At 36.3% G+C, this 21,756-nt stretch overlaps 1 protein-coding gene across 1 annotated transcript in view; it reads right to left on the bottom strand.

Moving 5' to 3' along the window:
• Positions 1–821: 821 nt before the first annotated feature.
• NUDCD3 (NudC domain containing 3) overlaps positions 822–21,756 on the bottom strand; it is a 107,090-nt gene continuing 86,155 nt past the window's right edge. Inside the window, exons 5-6 of the mRNA XM_003757735.4 lie at positions 11,693–11,881; positions 822–7,139 (exon numbers count right to left, since the gene is read on the bottom strand). Coding sequence (XP_003757783.1) covers positions 7,029–7,139; positions 11,693–11,881 — 300 coding nt within the window. The 3' untranslated portion in view covers positions 822–7,028. The remainder of the gene's footprint in view (positions 7,140–11,692; positions 11,882–21,756) is intronic.

The following is a 21,756-nucleotide window of genomic DNA, read 5'->3' as shown; positions in this document are numbered from 1 at the left end:
TGCTGCATAGAACCATATGACTGAGGCCATACACAGCATATTGGTTTACAGACTTGTAATTCTGGTCTAATTCCAAGAAGCTTTAAAGAATGTAAGAAAAGGCATAAACACTTTACAAAAACACCCAACTCAATTTTCTCTTCAGACTGAGGAGAGAAGAGAGATCAGAATGAATAAATGAAGTCTTAGCATTTTTTAGAAATAATTTTTATTTCTTTCAAATACATAAAGTGGCTTCAGACAGTATTGTCAGAGGCACAAATGGCCCTACTTTGATGGATAAAAATGGTTTATAACTAGTCAATTTCAAAATATGCTTCAAAAATTCTTGGAGGTATCACATTCATTTAATATGTTAAATATAGCTCCTGCAATTTTATTTACAGCATTTGCTTCACAAATTTTCTAATCTTAGAAAGAGAAAAGGTAAACTGTCCAGTCCATTTTTGAATTATCATACTTCCTGAATTACTGGAATCTGATTAATGAAATTCTGTTGGGTCAGCCTTTTAAGCCAATTCTCCATCTTCAACACAATACAGAAAAGTGATAATAGCTAATGTAGATATAGCACTGCAAGGTTTGCAGAGTGCTTCATGCATTAATTTTACTTGCTCTCTACAATCCAAAGAAGCAGGTATCATATATCATCACCCCCATTTTAGAGATAAGGAAACGTCCAAAAAAGCAACGTGACTTGCCCAGAGTCACACAGCTATTAAGTTCAGAGGTAGGATTGAAACCCAGGTTCCCCTAACTTCAGGTCCATCATTCTTCTTAATATGGCCCACTGCATTACACATGTTTCCTTCCTGTTGGGCCTCAAATCACTTTTGCATTGTGAAAAATATAAAAATTACTGAGTTCCATTGGGATTTCCATTTAATTTGTCATCTTGAACTCCCATTTTCCCTCCATTTCATATTCTGGAATTAGCCTTGGGGTTCTCGTAAATCTTTTGGGCAAAATGGTTGCCTTTGTAATATACCAGAGCAAGATCTAACTTGCTGTTATAGAACCTGAGCTTATGGCTGTATTCTCTTCACACTGAATAAATGTGAACTGCATTTATTATCCAGTGGTTTTGTTAGAGTCAATTTTTCCCAGCTGGCCAGTCAAAATAATAAATTTGAAGTGGGGTGATTGTAGTAGCTTTCTTTCCCAATGGGTACAAATTCAATTCTTTAAAGATCAACTGGTGCTTCCTGAGATTATTTTTACTTATAATTGTGATACTTTCATTTTTCTTTATTCCTCATTGATTATAGGCACTCTGAGAAAAAAAAAATGGAATATCCACATCTTTGATATCTATCCTTTTGGGCTATTTCAATTTCTGCTTTTAAAAAATCTTATGCAAGAACCTTTATTTCATCCTAAAGATCACATGAAAAAGGGCCAAATCATGCCCTGTCCTCAATACCATTCACTTCTTCTCCAGCCCACAAATGACGTTTGGTAAGGTACAGTGCAGATATCAGACTCAGAGCCAGAGAACCTGGGTTTGAAATCTCGATCAGAATGTTCATTCAACCACTACTACTTGTGAGGCTTTAAGCCTCAGTTCCTCATTTAGAAAATGAAGGGATGGATGATGTCGGAGACCCCCTTCTAACCTATGATCCTACAATTGAGCTAATCTAACAAGGCTACCGAGTTCTGTTAACAGGTCAGAGGTTCATAAATGTACAATTAACTTGGGTGAAAAGTTTAAAATGGCTCCTTTCCAATTATTTTTTTAGGATGCACAATGTAATACATTTGTATAGATTCTTTTCTCTCAAGGCTGCCTTTAATGTTTACCCTAATCAATTTTCATTGATTTCACTGATTTTCATCAGTTTGCAGGATAGGAGAGAGAATATAGGGACAACAGTATTACTCACCCTGCTCAAATCAATATGATCCTGCCCATAACCAATGTGATTATCCTTCCAAACACTGTTAACTTTAGGGAGTTGCACAGTACCCTGCAACACAAGCCAATATTTAATTTGAATCTCTAGACAATTAAAGCTTTCCTCTAGGTATCTGCCTAACTACAACAGGAAGATCTTGTTTAGGTAATCAGAAAATCCAATCTTGCTTTAATTGTCAGAGCACAATACTGAATACATGATTTTTGGTAATCCCTCTTCTCGTGCCCATTGGAAGACTTAATTGTAATGATGGCCTTGTAAGTCTTAGACTGAGGTGCATTAGACTGAGGTTTATCCCGGGGTGGATTCAGTACAGTTCTTAACTGTTAGGCCTGACTTAACATACAATGCATATTGAGGAAGGAGACTCTGTTTACTGGCTCACCTAATTAGCTAAGTATTATACAATTTTAGAGTTGTAAAGGAACTTAAAAGCTTCACCTGGTCCCAACCACTTCATTTTACAAATGAGGAAATTAGGACCAGAGAAATAAATAAATATAACAGCCTAAATTTACATAATGCTTTGAAGTTTACAATATGTTTCACATACATTATTTCATATGATTCTCACAACAATCCTGAGAGGTAGGTGCTATTTTATGACAAAACAAAACTCGAGGAGTTTAAGTGATTTGTTCAGGATAACAAGATTTGAACTTGGGTCTTTTCAACTCCAGTTCCAAGCACTATGCTCTGAGGCCATGCAGTGATTGACCACAAGTTACAAAGCTGTAACAATCAGGATTTATGTATTCGGGTTCCTAGATTTTTTACTACACCATGCTGCCTACTCTCATTACTAAGGTTTAGAATATACATTAAATGAGTCTGAAAGACTGCATGATAACATAATGCTAATCATTTCCATCATCAGAGAACAAGATCACTGGATTGGAAGAAATCTTAAAGGCCGTCTTGTCCAACCCTACTTTAGTAAGAATTTCTTCTTTAACATACATATATCAAGCCTTTCCTCCAGTGAGGGGGATATCATCACTCTTCTGGAGATAAATCATTCTATTTTTGAACACACAAATTGTTACAATATTTCCTTGTTTCCTAGAATTCCACTTCCACCTCTTTTTTTTTGGAGATGGGCTATGGTATACCAAAGGATGATAACACCAACTTTCAGCACCTGGGGTGGTGGTGGTGGTATAATTTATAAAGTTCATGAAAATATTTTTTTTCCTAAGTAATACATGTCAAAAAATTAAGTTAGAGGGGCTACAGGATAAATGGGAATGAAAAAATTTTCTTCCTGGACATTGGTATTATCATTCAATGGACTCCCAAAAAGAAATGCAGAGGTAAGGATATGCACTTGAGATGAAATCTCACCTGAATTCTTTTTAATGAGGAAGGATCCTTCAATGGAAGAGTTCTAAGAGGATAAGTTATTGATTGCAAGGTACTCATCTTAGCCTATGCAGATGCTGAGGTTAATATGTAATTCAGGTATCATCTGCCAAAATGTAGTAATGGTTTATTTGAACTTGGACAGAAGATGAAGGCCTTTATAGTTCTTTTCACTGAGATAGTTCAAAACGCCGTAAGACAACCAAGCACAATGCAGTCTGGCAGTCCAAACAACATGAGAGTACTTGTGGGTGGGAACCACTTAATATTAATTTATTAACAGTGTTTTCCTGTGTACCTGGGCCCAGAGATCTTGAAATGTGATATCATAATTAATCATCAAACATGATGGAATTTTTTAGCATCAAATCTCACAGACACCAAGCTGCTTAAATACAGATTTATTGCAAACCAACACAGAAATGTGGAGTATGTGAAGGAGAGCGGCCTCAGGATGTAGCACGCCCTACTCTCTTTGGCTCCCATGGAGAAGGGAAGTGAATTGCCCTGCTTTCCTCAGAATCTCTGCTGATGAAACTTAGTGGCCAAGTTGCTGTTGTTGATTTTAAAACAAAGAAAACAGGCAGTATGTACTGACTCCAGAGGGCTGGAATGGCACATGGATAGAAAGGGTAGAGCAGAGGTTTAAGAAGAGAGAAAGCAAATCATTACAGAGGACAGGAAGGAAGTTTACAAATACAGATAGATGTGATTAATGTATGTTTTGGAAAGGTGGGTCTAAGTCCAAGTCTTACATGTCTAGTCACTTAACATGCACCAGAGAAGTTTGCTACTAAAAGGAATCTTTCAGTGAGTCCTTCTGTAACGCAGTTAAACACCCCTAAAAGTTCCTATTTTTGTGTAGTGGTTTCATTTCTTTTAATAGGGGTGTACTAGTAGAGCTTCTATTACTTGATACTTCCTAATAGAAGAGAGAAGACCTGAGCCACAGCAGGACACTACCAAATGATGTCCTGGGTAGAACATTTACAATAAAAGTGAGTAACTTAAAAAAAAAAAATCTTCCAGTAGTTTATGGACAGAGTTGTCCCTGCTTTAGCCAAACCACATATATCCTTCTGCAAAACTCCTTTACTGTGGGTGCTTAAGAAGGTGACATAACTGTGAATTAGAAAAATGCTAAAAACAGCAAGAGAAATAGACAAACAAGGTTCAAGAGGTACATATAAACATCATTAAAAAATTTAAAAACAAAGGAGTCTTTTGAACATAGAGCATTCCGTCTGTGAAATGCTGCTTTGGAATGAGGGTATATTAGCCTCACCCTTTTTCATGTGACCTCAGAGAGAAATGAGCAGAGACCGTTGTTTATTAGCAAGCTTCCAAACACAAGGCCTTCACATCAGGCAGTGGATTTTTGTTATTTTTGCTCTATGTTACTAAAGAACAATTCATAAAAACCATAGTCTCAGTGACTAACTCCAACAAAAATACAGTGTTGTCTGCCATCAATTTCCCAAGAGGAGATATTTCTGAGACTTTTAAATTGCCTAGCTGTCTTAGCTGTTTGGAATAAGCTGATGCTGCCTCCAATATCACCTGGAAATCTTAACACTTCTGATTCTGAAGAGATCCACCATTTAACTCAGGAAGATGACGACCTTGGTGTTTTCTGGAGAAAAAGGTGACATGTCCTATGGAAAGTTCTCTGGGAATAAAAGTTGAGCAGCTTTCTTACTAGGCTCACAGGAAATGGTGTGGCTGGAAATAAACTCTTAAGTCAGCAAACTGACTCTGAAATGATAGCCTTAGAAAGAGGCTGCTAGACCCACTCACTCCTTATAAAAGTAGGTGAGCATGAGGAACTATCTGTCCTATAAAAATTAGTCTATCATTCTCTCAGAAAAGGATCACAAGAATACATAGACATTAATTCTGGGTGACCATAAATTTGGGTGGGGTTCTAAAGAAACATTTTTCTAGGAACTCAAAAAAAATTGATCTGATTTATGTTCCTGGATTATCTGCTAATCACATATGCAATACTCCGTGAACTTGAGGCTTTGCTTTCTGAGTGGTGGTCAAATAGAATTGGGATAAAGATTCAATAAAAAGTGAGCAATCGACATCTTCTGAGCTAATAGTGATGTGCTCCATTTCTAAGGAACACTGAAAAACAAGTATTCCTAAACAAGCAAAAAACTAAAGAGTACTTGTTCCTAGACTTCAGAAGGAAGTCAGCAGCCTGGCTCACTTATAAACAGTTTTCAAACGTGGAGGTTCAATCCTTGTCAATAGCACAGATTGGCAAAATAGTTGTTTTTAAGTGTTAATAAGCTTCTTTCTCCTAAGTAATCAAGCAAGCAGTGACCACTGCTGCACAATAACAGATGACAACAAAGAAGTAGTTGCATCCAGCTCATGTAGAGCATGATTTTGAGATTAACAAGTTCCCATCATTTCTGCCTATGTCTGCTCTTTACACAAGAGCCAGCATTCTCATTTCTATCCTTGTTGCAATTATTCTTTAGGGACAGCAATGGTTCCAATGGGGCCCTTGAGAGCATCAATGATATCCTATGCAGGCTACCCATTAATCATCTGAGAATCTCCACTGCTTTGTGCCCTTCAACAGAGGACAAATCTATCATTCATTGTACAGTGAAATTTCTCTACTACTCCCAGAAAATGTCCTGCCTCTCACTGAGCTCTACATTCATCCAGGAGATATATGTAAACAAAATCTAAGATGTGGATCATTGGGGCTGAGAAGACTTGAGGATATACATAGAAGAAAAGTGGCAGCTAGAAGTTCCTTTACTCAAACAAGAGTGGGATGGAGTACATGGCCAACAATGGGATGAACAGGTGCTAGTCTAACCTTCCCTGGCCTCAAATAAAGCCATGATTAGAAAGTCCTATCCTTCATTCTTTCCTGACACAGAAATCCCTACCTACAGCTGATCTTTGCTGGGAGAACATGCACTTTCTTCCAAAATTTGGGCCTGGTTCAATTAGAGAGCAACAAATAAAGATACCAGAATCCCAACTAGGCAGGTTTCTGCAACTGTGGGGGCAGCTTCAACCTCCTACTACTAGTGCCTGGCACCCAAAGGCAGGAAAAAATAGGACTTGACAAATTGATGAGCAAGACTGAATGTGGAATCTTTAAACAAAAGGCCAAACTAAGGGGCTTCCTGAAACAGTACAGCCTGAAGCAGCCATCACAGAACCGCTTCTCATCAGCACACATTAAGTCATACAACTCCAAATCACTTCAACAACTGCAGGGAAAAAACCCAGCAACAGCAACATCCCTCCCCCCCCAAGCCCTCCCTCCCCATCCCCTAAAGAGAACTGAGCAGAATCGCATCAAAACAACAGCAAGCAGAGAACACAGAAGGAAAGAAAATGTGGCTTGCAGTGGCTGGTTACCGTGGTGATGGGAGTATGTAATCCTGCTTTTGCTAGGACATCTCCCTCATGCATAACAGATACTGTAACTTGGCATTAGCCATAGCAATTGCTATGCATTAACCTTCCCTCTACTTTCCCCCCTTCTTCCCTAAAACAGCCAGGAAGGGTCTGGAAGAGGAGTGAGGTTGGAGTATCCACACATCCCTTGAAAATAAAGATGGATACGGGGTGGACAAGATGAGTCCCAGGCATGCATGGGAGCCAAAGAGGAAAAGCAGGAGGGAAAGAGCCCACACAAAAAGGCCTCTCTCTGCCTTATCCTCTACTTCCAAGTGCTTGACTCGAGTGAGTTTCCTTTCCTTCTTGTCATTAAAACTGCACAGCCCCTGGGGAGATGTTGAACATGGATGGGTCGAATCTCTGGCCTCGGAAGGGGGAGCCTTCAGCATCCCATCCCTTCTTCAGCATCTCATGGACTTTCTACAAATAAAAAATAGAAAAATTAACATCACCATAAGGCACTGCAAAGTTTGTTTTTGTTTTTGTTTTTTTTTTTCCCCCAAAGCAGATTTCCAATCAATAGGCATGACTCCCTCTTGCTTCTTTGGTTAATTTTTGTCAATGGCCAAAAAGGAGGGTGATTGGCTCACATAACTGGCCTGGTAGAAGTAGTTTGTTGTCATTTATATGAGGCTTATAGGAGCAAACAGAGCAGGGCAAGCAGACATGTTTTCAACAGCTGATCCCTTCCATCTTTCTACCACAGAGCAGAACTATTAAATACTCTTTGAAATGCATTTCATTTTTCACTATCATCAGGCACCTCTGTCCAAAATCCAAAAGGAGATACAAAGCAAAGGTCATTTCAGATCAATGTCTCTGCCTTTCGCCTACACCAATTTAAGAACAGCTCTGAGCAAGAGAGCAGCATGGCAGAATGGATTGAGATCTGGCCTCAAAACCAAGAAGGCCTGGGTTCAAGTTCTAACCTGTCAGTTTTCTATACAATTCTATACAACACTACAAGTTGAGAAGAAGATGGAGAGTTCCTCAGGACAATGAAATCACAGATTTAGTCCCTAATTCCTATCCCCTACCTGGGCAAAAGTATGGATCCTACTAATTTACAAATGGAACAGGATGATTAAACAAACAGCATAGGAGAACCAGTCTTAATAAATCAAACTGCTCTAGTCAATCCAAACACATTATTTCAATATGTTCCACATAGTAATGAATACTAGAAAGTTCTTTATGTTTTAAGAACTCTAATAGTGGAGATCTGGTTCCTGCTTACTTGCTACTGATCCAGCTAAGTCACCTTACTGAAATCTCCAACTCCGTAAAGGCCGTATTTCACAGCAAGCTAACTTCTCCCAGTATATGGCCCTTTGGCAACTGTCAGACATCAGTGGAATCAGAGGCACTCTAACTGAGATGGAGCAAATCTGTAGAGATAAAGCCCTATGACCCTGTGTAGTTCAGCTGCTCCACTCAAGATGAAATCTGCCTCAATTGATCTGATCTGGCTTTTTCTTCTTAAAATAATTTCTTCAAAGATCCCTTTGCATGCCCCATAATAATGATTGGCTACTTTTTTTTTTAATCTTCAGGTTTTTTTTTTTTGTTTGTTTGTTTTGGATTGGCTACTTTTTAAGGAAGAACTATGCCAACAGAAGGATATGTGGCCTTTAGAACTAGAGAACAATTTCTCTTATTTCTCAAAATGAACTGAAAAAAGAAATATTTAGGCAAGAGTATCCAGGGACTGGCTAGAGACAATGTGGTTACTCTCCTGTATGAGGCCTCTCAGCACTTGCCAGGGAGACTGTAGGTCTTGTTTTCAAAAGATTCAAAGATCACTGACTTGATAAACTATTGACCTCTCAACTCACTGACAGTATAGTATAAATGAGTTTCTAAACACTCAGAACTAGAATAACTTTGTAAGATAGTTGATACATTTAACTTTTTCCTTGGGTTAGAAAGTTCCCTCAAGAGGATTATAACTTTTTAAAAACAAACAAGCAAATTATGGACACTTAGTTGTGCAGTAATATCTCCAAGGAATTAAGGACTGTTACTCTCAACTTCTTGTATCTCCCTAACCTATGTGGCTCTTGGTGAATGGGTTAAAAAAAATTTTTTTTAAAGTAACTATAATCTGGTATCATCAGATGACATCGGCACTAATGCAGCAGGATGTCTAATAAATGCAGTTACCTGGACTGAAATCAAATAGACACCATTAAGAAGAAACACAAATTTGTTTTTTCTTTTATTAAAAATCTTCCCCACCTGTAAGGAAATGATATTGGGATGCCCAACACTGAATTTTTACAAACAAATGGCACTTATAGAGGAAATAAACTATGAAAAGAGACAAGAAGCAACTCCTTACTATATAATTCTATCTTGGTCCTTACTTGCAATTCCTCCTGTCAAAAAAAAAAGTGATTTTTCATGGTAGTCTTTTTTTTTTTTTTTTTTTTTTTAATGGTAGCAAAGGATTACCCATCAGTTGGGGAGTAGCTGAACAAGCTGTAATACATAAATGTAATGGAATATTACTGGGCTATGATGAATTTAGAAAAATACTGAAAGACTTATATGAATTGATAGAGAACAAAGAAAGCAAGATCAAGAGCATGGACACATAAAGATATCATGTAACTGATAACATAAAAAGGCAGAGACTCTCAGCTTAAATGCAGTGACCAATTTTGTCCCAGAGAACAGATGATAAAACATATCTTCTTTTTCTCTGGGAAGGAGGAATCATGGTTTCAGAATTGCATATGCTATAAAGTCAGAAACTATGTTAGCTGGTTTTACTTAATTGTTTTTCTTCATTATAAAGAAGGATTCTAAGAGGGTGGGGAAATACTGTATCTGAAAATAATTGTGGTATAAAAAACAAATGGCATCAATAAAACTTGAGGAAAAAAACCAAAAAATCAAATGTCAATTATACAGTGACAGTCACTGAAGAGGTTTCCTTAAGTATTTTGGAGAATGATCCTTGCTTGTCTGTTTCTGTCTGCCCCTCAGGCACCTTCCTACCTTTCTGGCAGAATCACTCTTCCTAATGTAAGAATTGTCTATTGAACTCTAAATCCTACTCATGTATGAATTCCTCTGTAAACTCATGTGATTTATCTTTACCTTTTAAATGCTATGTATACCTATACATTTATTCTAATACTGAGGTGTCTTTTATTTGATGATCATTGATTGTTTCTACTCCCACCAAATGTATTTTCTACTTCTTGGGGATTTTGCTGTCTCAACACTGCCCACTCGTTTTAGCCTAGTATTCTTTTCTACTAGTCTCCTATCTTCATCAGATCTTTTTTATTACTACAGATTTTGGTCAAATGACCTTGCTGTCAAGTACTCTTTCCAGAGCATCAAATGCTACATTTTGCAGTATAACAACAAAAAGATGGACTCTAGGCACTACTCTGGGAACCTATTTCCATGATCATACATTGAGTTAGCCATGAAGTAGTAGGATGTCCTCAGTTAAAGGTCCCAATGTTAAAAGGCAGAGGTTAACTACAGTGCATACCAACTTACATACTAGGGAATCTCTGGCTTACTTGCAGAATTACAGCAGGATAAGAGACCTGTAACTACACTATAAGAATCTGCTCTAGGTCTGGTCCAAAGCCAGAAATTCAAGAAAAGTCAGGCTAACTTTACTTCACTAGGGGCAAGCCTAGAGAAAATTGAGTGCAGATTAGTCAGCTAATTAATAATGGTACCCACCCAAACTATTCACATGGCATGCTTAATTTACATTTCACTGACACACCAAAGTTAAAATAAATGGTACTAATTGCTTATGTGGAATAATGCCAACTTAAAAATAATTTCTGAGAAAAGCAAGTTTTTCCCCCTGCTTAACTACCCACTCTTAGGATTAAAAAAATAGAAAGGAAAAATTTATACATTCAATTGGCCAATTTTTCCCACTAGTAGTCTGTTTACACTGGGCTCTAAAATAGGCAGATGTTAACCAGTTTCATATTTGTTTTTAGCTAGCAAGTTTATGTTACTTTCATTACTGCTCCCTTTTTCCCCAATAAATTCCCAAGTAAAAAGGTGAGTACATTCAGATTTTTTGAGTTTGAAAGAAAACTTGAGAATTCCATAGTCTCTACCCTGAGTTTTCCATTTACAGAACCTGCACCTGAATTACTGATAGCAGGTGGGATCTTAGTGAAATGAGTCTTAGTTCATGTAGTGACTTCTCTGGCTAGCACTTCATTAAAGCTAATAAACATCTTTGTTACTAAGTTTAAAGTAATTACACCCCCGAGCCTCCTATTCACTAAGCTAACATGCGATATTTCCAAGGTGCTGCTGATCTGCACTAGTAGAGGAAGTTGCACAGATCAAAAAAATGAATTGGCCAAAAAAGACTAATGCAAAAGCATTAGCTCTCAATCAGAGCTTGGATTAGTTCATAGTTCTGAAGTTCACCCTGTAATGTTTTGTGCCTGTCAAAGTTCAAACTGCCCAGTACAACATAATCTTCTTCATCTACCACAACCAAACAGTCCCTGTTTATTTTATCAATGTTTATCTACAATGGTTAGAATTTTTTTTTTTTTAGCCCTGATAACTTCAGTATAATTTCCATGTCATTTTCTTCTTGACTCAAGGGCACCAGAGAAAATATGAATTGTAACATATCAAAAACAAGGGCATAATATGAGAGTAAAAGAAAGTGTAGGGGTGTGTGTGTGTGTGTGTGTGTGTGTGTGTGTGTGTGTAGAGTGAAAACGAAGAGAGAGCAAAAATGGAAGTGTGCACACTAGCTCAACAGGTTCAACAGGTACCTCATACCTAAAAGTAGAAAACAACATGAGAAATACTTCATTCTTTCTAGCTCTTTTGCTTCACCTAATCATTTACATGAAATAAAACCTAAAGCATTTACTGGGAAGGTAAGGTGCTGCTTGGGAAGTGTATTTCTTGTGTTTCTTCAAAGGATACTTTATAGGAAAATCAATCTGAGCTCATACCAGCTCATGGCTCTGGGGTTTGCCCTGTAGTTTTTGGTGGTAGTCAAAGGTCAGTCTATCCAATACGGCATGTTCCTCTTCATCCACTGTGGCCATTGAACGTTCCTTGTTTATTTTATCAATATCAATTTGCTCCTCTCCTTCCAGGATAGCACTCCACCAGTACTCTCCAACTTTATTCAGATTAATCTGGAGACAGAAAAAATTAGAAATCATTTCAAGTACAAGAAAGTCACAACAACTGTTAACCAACAGAGCCAGCAACTTAATAAACCAATTCTAGAATTATCAGTCCATTTGTGTAAAATGGTATACTGAGACATGTAAGCCCCACAGAAGTAATTACTGTTAGTTATTATACACATGTATGCCAAAAGAGGGTACAGAGATGCTAGGTGATATTTTGGTAAAAATGGAAAGCAAAGTCTATTAAGAGTCTTTCCAAAATGGCAATTTAAAAAAAATCAATGGTATATGAATGTTATGGAATATTAATGTTCTATAAGAAATGACCAGCAGGATGAATAGAGAGAGGCTTGGAGAAAACTACATGAACTGATGCTAAGTGAAATGAGCAGAACCAAGAGATCATTATATAAGTCAACAATGATACTGTATGAAGATGTAATCTGATGGAAGTGAATTTCCTTGACAAAGAGACCTAATTCAGTTTCAATTGATCAATGATGGACAGAAGCAGCTACACCCAAAGAAAAAACACTGGGAAATGAATGTAAACTGTTTGCATTTTTGTTTTTCTTCCTGGGTTATTTCTACCTTCTGAATCCAATTCTCCCTGCGCAACAAGAAAACTGTTTGGATCAGCACACATACATTGTATCTAGGATATACTATGACATATTCAACATATATAGGACTGCTTGCCATGTAGGGGAGGGGGTAGAGGATGGGAGGGAAAAATCAGAACAGAAGTAAGTGCAAGGGATAATGTTGTAAAAAAAATTACCCTGGCATGATTCTACAAAGACATTCATTTGTTTTCCATTTCTACAATGTATCTATGAACTCCAGGTAGACAAATATAGTCCCAATTTCCCAATTCCTATTCAGTACCTACTAAACCATAAAAAGGCAAGGGCTTTGCCACAGTGAGAGCTAGAGTAAGACTTCATCTTAGCATCCTAGAAAACTGCAGAACTAAGTATGTCTAAGTAAAGAGTATATTAAGAATAAAAGTACACTAAAGCGGTATTCAAAGAAGTAGATATAAGATATGTACAGAATAAATGGAAAGAAATAAGCATTTATTAAGCATTTACTCTGTACTAAGCATTCTACAAATATTATCTCATTTGATCTTCACCAACAATCTTGGAAGGTGAGTGTTATTATAATCCCATTTTATAGTTGAGGAAACTGAAGTGGACAGAAGCGATAAGTGACGCGTCCAACGTCACATAGCTGGCAAGTATCGGAGACTGAGATTTTTAATTCAGGTTTTTCTGAATCCAGATTCAGTACTCTAGCCATTGAACAACTCTGCTTCTCAAACATTTGAGAAGCCTGAAACTAAGATTAAATGCGTTACAATTAGTTGTCAGCGATCCATATAGTAGAACACAGATAAATGAAATTCACCAATAATCCAAATATCTCATTTCATTCAACAACTTCACCCACTTTTGTATTTGTTTTTAAAACCAGAGGTATTATGTCGTTAAAATATTTTGATTTGCTTTTTTACTTTTACTTCTACTGAAGGTTTTAAGAAAGAGTTAAAGTAAAAGAAATCAAAAAGGCACACAATGACATGATAATCAGTCTCTGGGGGCAACTAAGGATTCAAAATTTAGCAACATTTATTACCTAATTTGGTACTAGGGTAAGTGTGGGAGGTGGAGGGGTAAAGAGGTGAGAGGGGGAGGAAAAGGCATGGCACACCTCCTCTCAAGAAGCTTATAGTCTAGTAGGTGAGTCTGCTCAGTGAGAAAATACATGAGATTTAAAAGTACTGCAATGGATGTGTGGTTGCCTGAACTCTAGCTTTAGATTTACCACTAACTAGCTGAGCAAATCTGAGTCATTTTTATCTTTGTGAGTTTGAAATTTCTTCATCTATTGCACAGAGGGATTACACTAGGAGATCTGTAAAAAGTTTCTCCCAGCTTTAAAATCTATGATTTCCTGAGTTAAATTTTGGGTAAAGTCATGCCAGACAGCTTTAACAAATAGATAAAAGCTAAAATTAGACTGGTGCCAATATATGTGCCTCAGTTTCTTATTCTGCAAAGAAGTCTTTCCTATGTGCTCCCTCTTTCCTACAAATAAACCAAACAGTTTAATCATTAATATATGTGGAATACTTGGCACTCTCATGATGACAGATGATGGTAGAGATATATACATCAGGTGTTAGCTCTGGTTGAATTTATCCTGGGTCTTAAATGACTTTAAAATATTACTTATTGGTTTGAGTGGGTCACCTTCCACAATCCTAAAATTTAGCCAAATAAATCACCAGGACAGCTCAAAAAGAACAGATGCTCCAGTCTCCTGTTCTCTCCCACAGTCAGAATCCCTATAGGATTAAAATGTGGGTCAGAACTCAAATAAACTCTGTCTTAAAAGTTTAATACAAACAATTATAATTTCTAATGAACTAAGGAATAAGGGTAATGATAGAAATGGGAATGTGGGAGATTTTATAAAGGGAAATATCTCTCCTTTTCCTCCTGACTAAGATCCAACTATAAGTTAAAGAACTGTGATCATAATGACTTCAGCAACTAAGCAGGCTGAATATCCACTTAAGAAAAATATTTTGTCCCTCTACTGGATTGGGAAAGAGGAGAAAAAGAGTAGTAAACTCAACATATCTATATGCTGTCCATACTCTCCTAGGAATGACAGCCCTGTGGCTTGGACAATTCCCAAGGAGGTTTATACTATTTCCCCCAATTTCCAGATCCTATGGTTGGCTTATTCTTCCCCAATTGGACTCTGTAATTTCTTCATATTTGTACAGTAATCATCAAGGATTTCCAAAGTAGAAAATTCTGATCTTTTATTTTCTTAGTTGGATAAAAAGACCTCCAAAGCTACTTAAGTGGGAAATATACTTTTGCTTTCCTTATTGTAAGATAAGAGTTGTGTGTGTATAAATGTGTAATATAGACCTAAGTATATACGTATACATATTTGTACAAAATGAAGAAAAACATATTTAAACATAAATGTCTACTCTATCATTCATTAGTTAGACACTGCCATATTTTGCTACTTAAAAATGGATCATTCAAAATCTCAAACTAAAAAATCACTACTGTTTTTACTATTGTTTAAAAAGAGAGAAAAGATCATTTGAGTATGACATTACCATTTTTTGCAAAGCAGATACAAGGTTTCATTGTGCAATGTGGTAGAACATAAAATAACTAAAATTTTGCTATTCATTAACTGATTATTTTGTTTCATCAGTTGAAACAATTTCTACCCTCATTAGAGTCAGATGTGGTAGTGGTGTTTTCTCAGTAAACCATTTATTTCCCTTTGTTCCTTTCTCTCCTCTCCCAGATTGACAGTGGCATTATTTTCCTGGACACATATTTTTTAACTGAACTGAAGCCTGCCCAAATTCCAATACAAATGAGGTAAATGCATCCTGCTTTATTTAAATCATCCAATTACATTTTTAACTTCTCATACTCTGTATATGTATGTAAAATATACTGCGGCAGATGAAGTAACTCTAGAGTTTTATTTGTAAAGAGCCCTAGGATTCTCTAGGCTGAAAGTCATGTGATAAAGCAAGCTAATCTTTAGAGTAATAATATTTTTCCATAGGAAAGTGATTTTAAGACAAGGTATTCTAGTACTCATACAGAATAAGATTTAAACCACAGATAAATGCACTGTGTTCTTAAAGAACTGTACATGGCAGTACTCATATTTTTTATTGGTTATTTTGCTTATTACTATAAGATTAGGGTTGAGGGAAGAACAAAGAGAAATAAGTAGGTAGATATGTTATATCAGGTATCACAAAGTCAGTTTTCATCTTGTCAATATCCAACAAGATATTCCAAAGTTGCTTCGAATCCTGACCATTCCATGAGGCTTTGTATGAAAGAAGCAAGAGGCTGAGGGTGATCTCATACAAGCTTAAGATACAAGGCTCCTAGCTCTAGCCTAAATATCTGAAGCATTATAGACTAATACCATGGTGTTTAAGTCTATTTTTAAAGGTTTAAAAAACCTTTCACTACAAAGGAGTTGATTTTATTCAAGGTACAGTAATGGTGTATCTCTCAAACTATATCTTACTCAGGCTACAGCAGACAAGCAGTAAAGTTTAACCTTGGTCTGTTATTAAGTAATAGCAAGGAACAAGAACCAGAATGGTACAAACTAAAACCCTAATTTTATATAGAAAAATTCAGGTCAATCTATAGAGCTGATTTGACAAAGATAAATAGGATACTTTTCCCCCCCTCTCCCTTCCAATGCTTTTAGGGATTTGAAGAAGACAAAAGACCTTGAGCTAAGTTGCTCTGCTCTAGAATGTTCAGTTCCAGTTCAATCCAAGACACAACTAGGATGAAAACAAAAATATATATATATCAAGATGAATAGATACTCTTTTCCCTCTTTCCTTAAATCTAGTTCCCCTCAAGCTACTATTTCTAATGGCAGGTTTCTAGATCTGGGAAGAGAGGAAAGAGTATCTGCAGACCATTCAAAAACTACCTCAAGACCCAAATCTCCAAGATGGCACTAAACCAGATCTAATATTGCCAGAATAAGTCTTTTTCTAGCTCAAAAGTCAGACCATTAGTCTTAGATTGCAACTTTTTGATAAGTAGCATAATATTTTATATTTTTTATAAACTTTTTCTATTGATATTAGAAAGATTGCTAGGGGTTGCTAATCTGAGATCTATAAACTTTTTCAAAGACAAGATTATTATTTATTTGAAGATTATCCTTGTTATATATTACACATATGTAATCAAAAAATTATAGGAAAGTTCCTTAGGTTCATATATGGCCTTCTTCTGTGGACAGTTAATTTATTAGAAATAATTAAATGTTATAATAGAAGTATGAAATTGGTGTGAGGAAATTATAGAAATTAGGAGAGGAGAGAAAAATTCAGGTGAAAAAAAAAAAAAGAAAAATTCAGGTGAGGGAAGGAAAAGTGCTAAATGGGCATTTTCTAAAAGAATTATAAGAGGCTAGGTAATGAGACATTGCTTTGGAGGAGGGGAGGAAACAATACTGAGAAGCTTTAGCTTAGAGCTCTATTCCCTTCAATTCACAGAGATAAATCAACACATAATTCAACTCCTTTATAACTTAAAGAGTTTTCAACAAACACAGCTTCATCAAGCTCACCTATGCTAGACTAGAGCGGACAGATAAAGGGTACCTGGGATGTGGGGGTGTGTGGGGTGGTGTCCCCTATTGTTTGTCTGGTTTTTTTTTTTTTTTTTTAAACCACAGCTATCTCTCAACACAACTTTTCCCATGGCAGACTCCTCTTTGTAAGAAAACAAAGAATAGTAAAGCAAAACCCACTAAAAAAACCAATCCATCAAAATATATGCAAAAAATCTGAAGTGGCTCTGGATGGGGAGGGGATGAAAGACGGGGTAATCTGGACTATGTGAAAAAATATCAATAAGATTTTTAAAGTATATGCAGCATTCCACTCCCCCTACTCACCACTATTTCTCTGTGGAGAAAAATTATAAGTACTGTCTGCTGGAGGGGAGTCCCTGGTATCATTGTGAGGACAGCTCTCTTGCTATTTTTGTATGATATTGTAGTAATCACTGGGAACACTGATCTTTTGCTACCATTTAATTCATTCTTCATCAGTTCATATTGTCTCTCTCTCCAATTCTCTGAATAACAGTCATGACTTCTTAAGCTACCATAGTATTTATTCCATGGCACTGCAATACCACAATTTGCTTAGACATTCCTTAATCAATAGGTATTCACTTTCTTTAGAAATTTTAAAAATTAATACAAAAATATGCTGCTATATTTTGGCATACTTTGCTATCTGGCATTTTTAGAAGTATATGTCAAATAATAGTATCCCTGGGTCAAATGGTGTGAATAAGCATTTATTACTAAGTATTTACTATGAACCAGTTATATTAAGTGCTGGGCATATATATATATATAAAGACATAGTCCTCCAAGAAATGAAATTCTAATAAGCAGCAAGACACACACACCCATACCCATACACACACACACACACACACACACACACACACCCCATATATGGGGATATTGACCCAGAAAATGGAATTTATGTTCTGGGGAGCTGAACTCAAAGAAAGATGTGATAAATGGCCAAATAGGATGTGCAGCTAAACTATGGTTTGGTGTCTAGGGATAAAGCTAAGGATACAACACTTAGTGAGACCTCTTTGCCTTTTAACTGTTTAACCTACCACTGAGGGGGTAGAAAGGTAGAAGCTCTAAAGATAAGTGAATTAATTTCCTCAGGGCCTATTGGGCACTGAGTTTTGCTAGGCCCTCCCAGGTCTCAGTTCCCAGAATCAATATGGAGAGTGTTAGGATAGGTGGATAAGATCAAATTAATAGTAGCAGATAGATGATGGAAAGCTGGATGGGATACGAAGGTGAACAGTTAGTGATTTTTCTCATACAATTCAAAACTATTCCACAACAGTTATGCCAATTCACAACTCTACACAAAATATATTACTGTACCTGACTTTTCACAGCTCTTCTAACATTGACTATTTCTAATTGTTCTCATCTTTGCCAATTTAAGGAGTATAAGATAAATCCTAAATATTGTAAAAATACTTAGAAATTAATCATTTCTCTTATTAATGATTTAAAGCATATATTGATAAAATTGTTGATAGAAAAGCTTAATGTTTTATTAGGTACCATAAAGTCAGTTTTCATTTTGCCCGCTTCTACTAAGTTGTTCTTTCTAATATATTTTAATTCCTGGCCTGTCCTATGAAGCTTTCTTCCGAAGGGGAAGAAAGTGTGGAAAGGATATGAGCCCACAAGATATAAGACTGCCACACTAATTATTCCAAATGCCCATAGCAACATGTATGTTGAAAACTGTTCATACTCTTTGACTACTTATTTATTAAGGACTAGTTCTTGGTTATCTATATACGAATATATGCATCAATTCCCTTTATATATTGGTTATCAAAATAGACTTCTATTATAGTTATTTGATATAAATATGTCCCCCAAAATTGCTGCTATATTTTAGTGAACAATAATTTTCCATATCATCAGGAATCACTTCCTCCTTTGAACACTGTTCCAATAGAGAAGTGAAAATAATGCACTGAAAGTATACTATTCTGATGCATTATTATTTAATCATTGCTAATGCTCTATACTCCTTTGCTCTGCTCAAGATGTTTTCAATGAAACATAAATCTAATTCTTTTCAACATGCATCTTCTTCTCTTTTCCTTTTTTAACAGCAACGTGATTCTCTACAACATAATTTTCAAAAATTACTAAACAAAACATCCTCCTCAAAGTTACACTACCTTGAGCTTCTTTGCCTATTCAAGCTTTAACTCTATTTCTTTAGGGGGCAAGCCCAAATGGGCAGATGATCCCGGCAAATCCATGTGCAATAGAATCCAGTAGGCATAGAATTTAGAGAATGACATTATATTTCTGATTACCAGTGGAAAAGGTTGATTGATTCTCCTTTCTGTTCTGGCAACAAGTTAAGGCCTGGTGCATTCACAATTCTTGTCATATTAATTCTTATGTTCTTAGCACTTACCCCACTTTAAATATCAAATGTCAAAGTCACTTACCTTTTAGCATTTACTTTAAACCTAAAGTGAAGTGTATGCAATAATGAATAATGCAAAGATAACTCTACTAGGCAAGATAAGTTTAAAAACTGTCAGAAAAAAAGCAACTAAATTTTACTTTTTAAAATCAGTGTCACATAGAAACAAGGGCTATAGTGCCCTTTTCTGAAGGCTCTTGTAATATGAGGAATGTGCAGGTACCAGCAATCTCATTGGAATGCCTGCCTCCAGCCACCTCCAGTAGTGAGTGGGAGAATCTGTCAGTTTCCCCACTTGATTAAGAAATTAACACTATGAGCAAGCTAACTACTTGGTTTATATGACTGGATGAGGCTTCCAGGAAAATGAGAAGCCCTCAGCACTGTTGCCAAACCTAAGACTACATTTCACTAACCAAGAAAGAACTTGCCTGAAATTCAAAGATTCTCATTTAACATTCTGGGTGTAGGAGGAAGGGAGGCAGGAAATGTCATACAGTTTTAGCTGCCACCTCTGCTTGCTTTGAATGCCTGATCTTGTGTGTCTACTATAAAATTCATGACATAGGAAGAAAAGGGATGGGCCTTTTGTTGAAAGAATGTTTGCTAAACTGGCTAGCTTGGGTCAGTCTGCTGGCTGTGAATTATTAGGTCAGAGATACCAGACATGGCCCAACAACCTAAATGTAGCAGTACGTAATAGCTTCTGAGTTAGTACTTAAAAGAATAATATTTTATCTAGCATTTAAAATATAATTCACTTTACACAGTAGATGTATTCCTGGAAATCTGAATAGAATTTAAAAATCAAATCCTATTTTCCCAATGACTAAACAGTAGTATAATTTTGGAAATTTGTTTCCACAGGAGAAAAAGGTTGGCTCTAAGAGATTTAAAAATCACCTTTAAAGAATAAATTTCATTAATCACATTGAAAAAAAAGTAACTTCCAATAAAACATTACCAATGACACAATGCATCAAACACTGTCCTGAAGGGAAAGAGAAGACAATACGCATTTATATAACACTCACTATGTGCCAGTACTGTGCTAGGCCCATCTGAACCTTACAACTCTGCAAGATAGATGTTCTTATTATCCCCATTTTACAATGAGCAAACTCAGGCAAACAGAGATCACATTTGAACTCAGGTCTTCAACTCCAGACTCAGCACTTAATGAACTGTGCCTTTAAAAAACATGATACTTGTATTTTAATGATCCTTTTCTTTTTTTTAATGTCTCCATGTTTTGTTTTGCTTTTTCTTAAAACATAATACTTATTATACCAAAAATCTTGGCAAATGAAAGAAGCATTGGGAAGAAAGTAGTTTCATTTTACTTAAAAGAATGTTCAGGATAAACTTTTATGGAGATGTGTATAGTGAGGATTCATTCTGTGAATGACTTCCTAGATATATCTATAAGTGATGAAGCTGTGATAATAGTTTATTTGTAGTTAAGAGGAAGAATGCAATACTGTTCTTGTGTTCTGATAGTAAAATTAACTTTAAAAGGATTTTCATAGCATTCTATAGTAGATGACTCCAATTTCTCATTTTTTTCTAAACCTTCTACAATCTGATTTGCAACCTCATCATCATTCACTGAAACCAGTCTCTCCAAAGTTAGCAATGATATCTTAATTAAAAAAATCTAATGGCCTTTTCTCAAATCTCATTCTTATCAACCTCTCTATAGCCTCTTGTCTTCTTGGATACTCTTTTCCTCTATATTTTCATGATAGTATTCTCTTTTGATTCTTCTACTATCTGTCTGTCTATTCTTCCCTGTCTCCTTTGCCAGATTATTGTCTATGCCACACCTTCAAACATTTTAAAGACAGTCATGTGAAAGAGGGATTAGATTTGTTCTCTTTGGCCCTAGAGGCAAAACTGGGAATAATGGGTAAAGGCAGAAAGCTTGCAAGCACAGACAGGATAGCCACTTGTTTGGTGTGTGGTAGTGAGAACTCTTTCTTGCGCACAGGTTGCACTAGATGGCTGGTAGGGTCCTTTCCACTTTTAAAACTCTTGAGTCTGTGAAAATTTTCCAGGAAAAAAAAAAAGAAAAATTCCCAGTAAAAACAGCATTAGCATCCAGAGGAACTAGGTTCAAATCTTTACTAGAATCTTGTGTGACCTTGGACAAATCATTAGCCTCTCTGAATCTCAGTTTCCTCATCTGTTAGATGAGGATAATGGACAAAGATAAACTCTGAAGTCCCTTCCAACCCTAGATTTAGGCTACTATCATGCTAAGATTCATACT

The sequence above is a fragment of the Sarcophilus harrisii genome, chromosome 2 (assembly GCF_902635505.1).
Source record: "Sarcophilus harrisii chromosome 2, mSarHar1.11, whole genome shotgun sequence".
In the NCBI taxonomy this organism is placed as follows: Eukaryota; Metazoa; Chordata; class Mammalia; order Dasyuromorphia; family Dasyuridae; genus Sarcophilus; species Sarcophilus harrisii.
The sequence above is the reverse complement of the archived record's forward strand: the minus strand, read 5'-3'. Positions and strand labels throughout refer to the sequence as shown.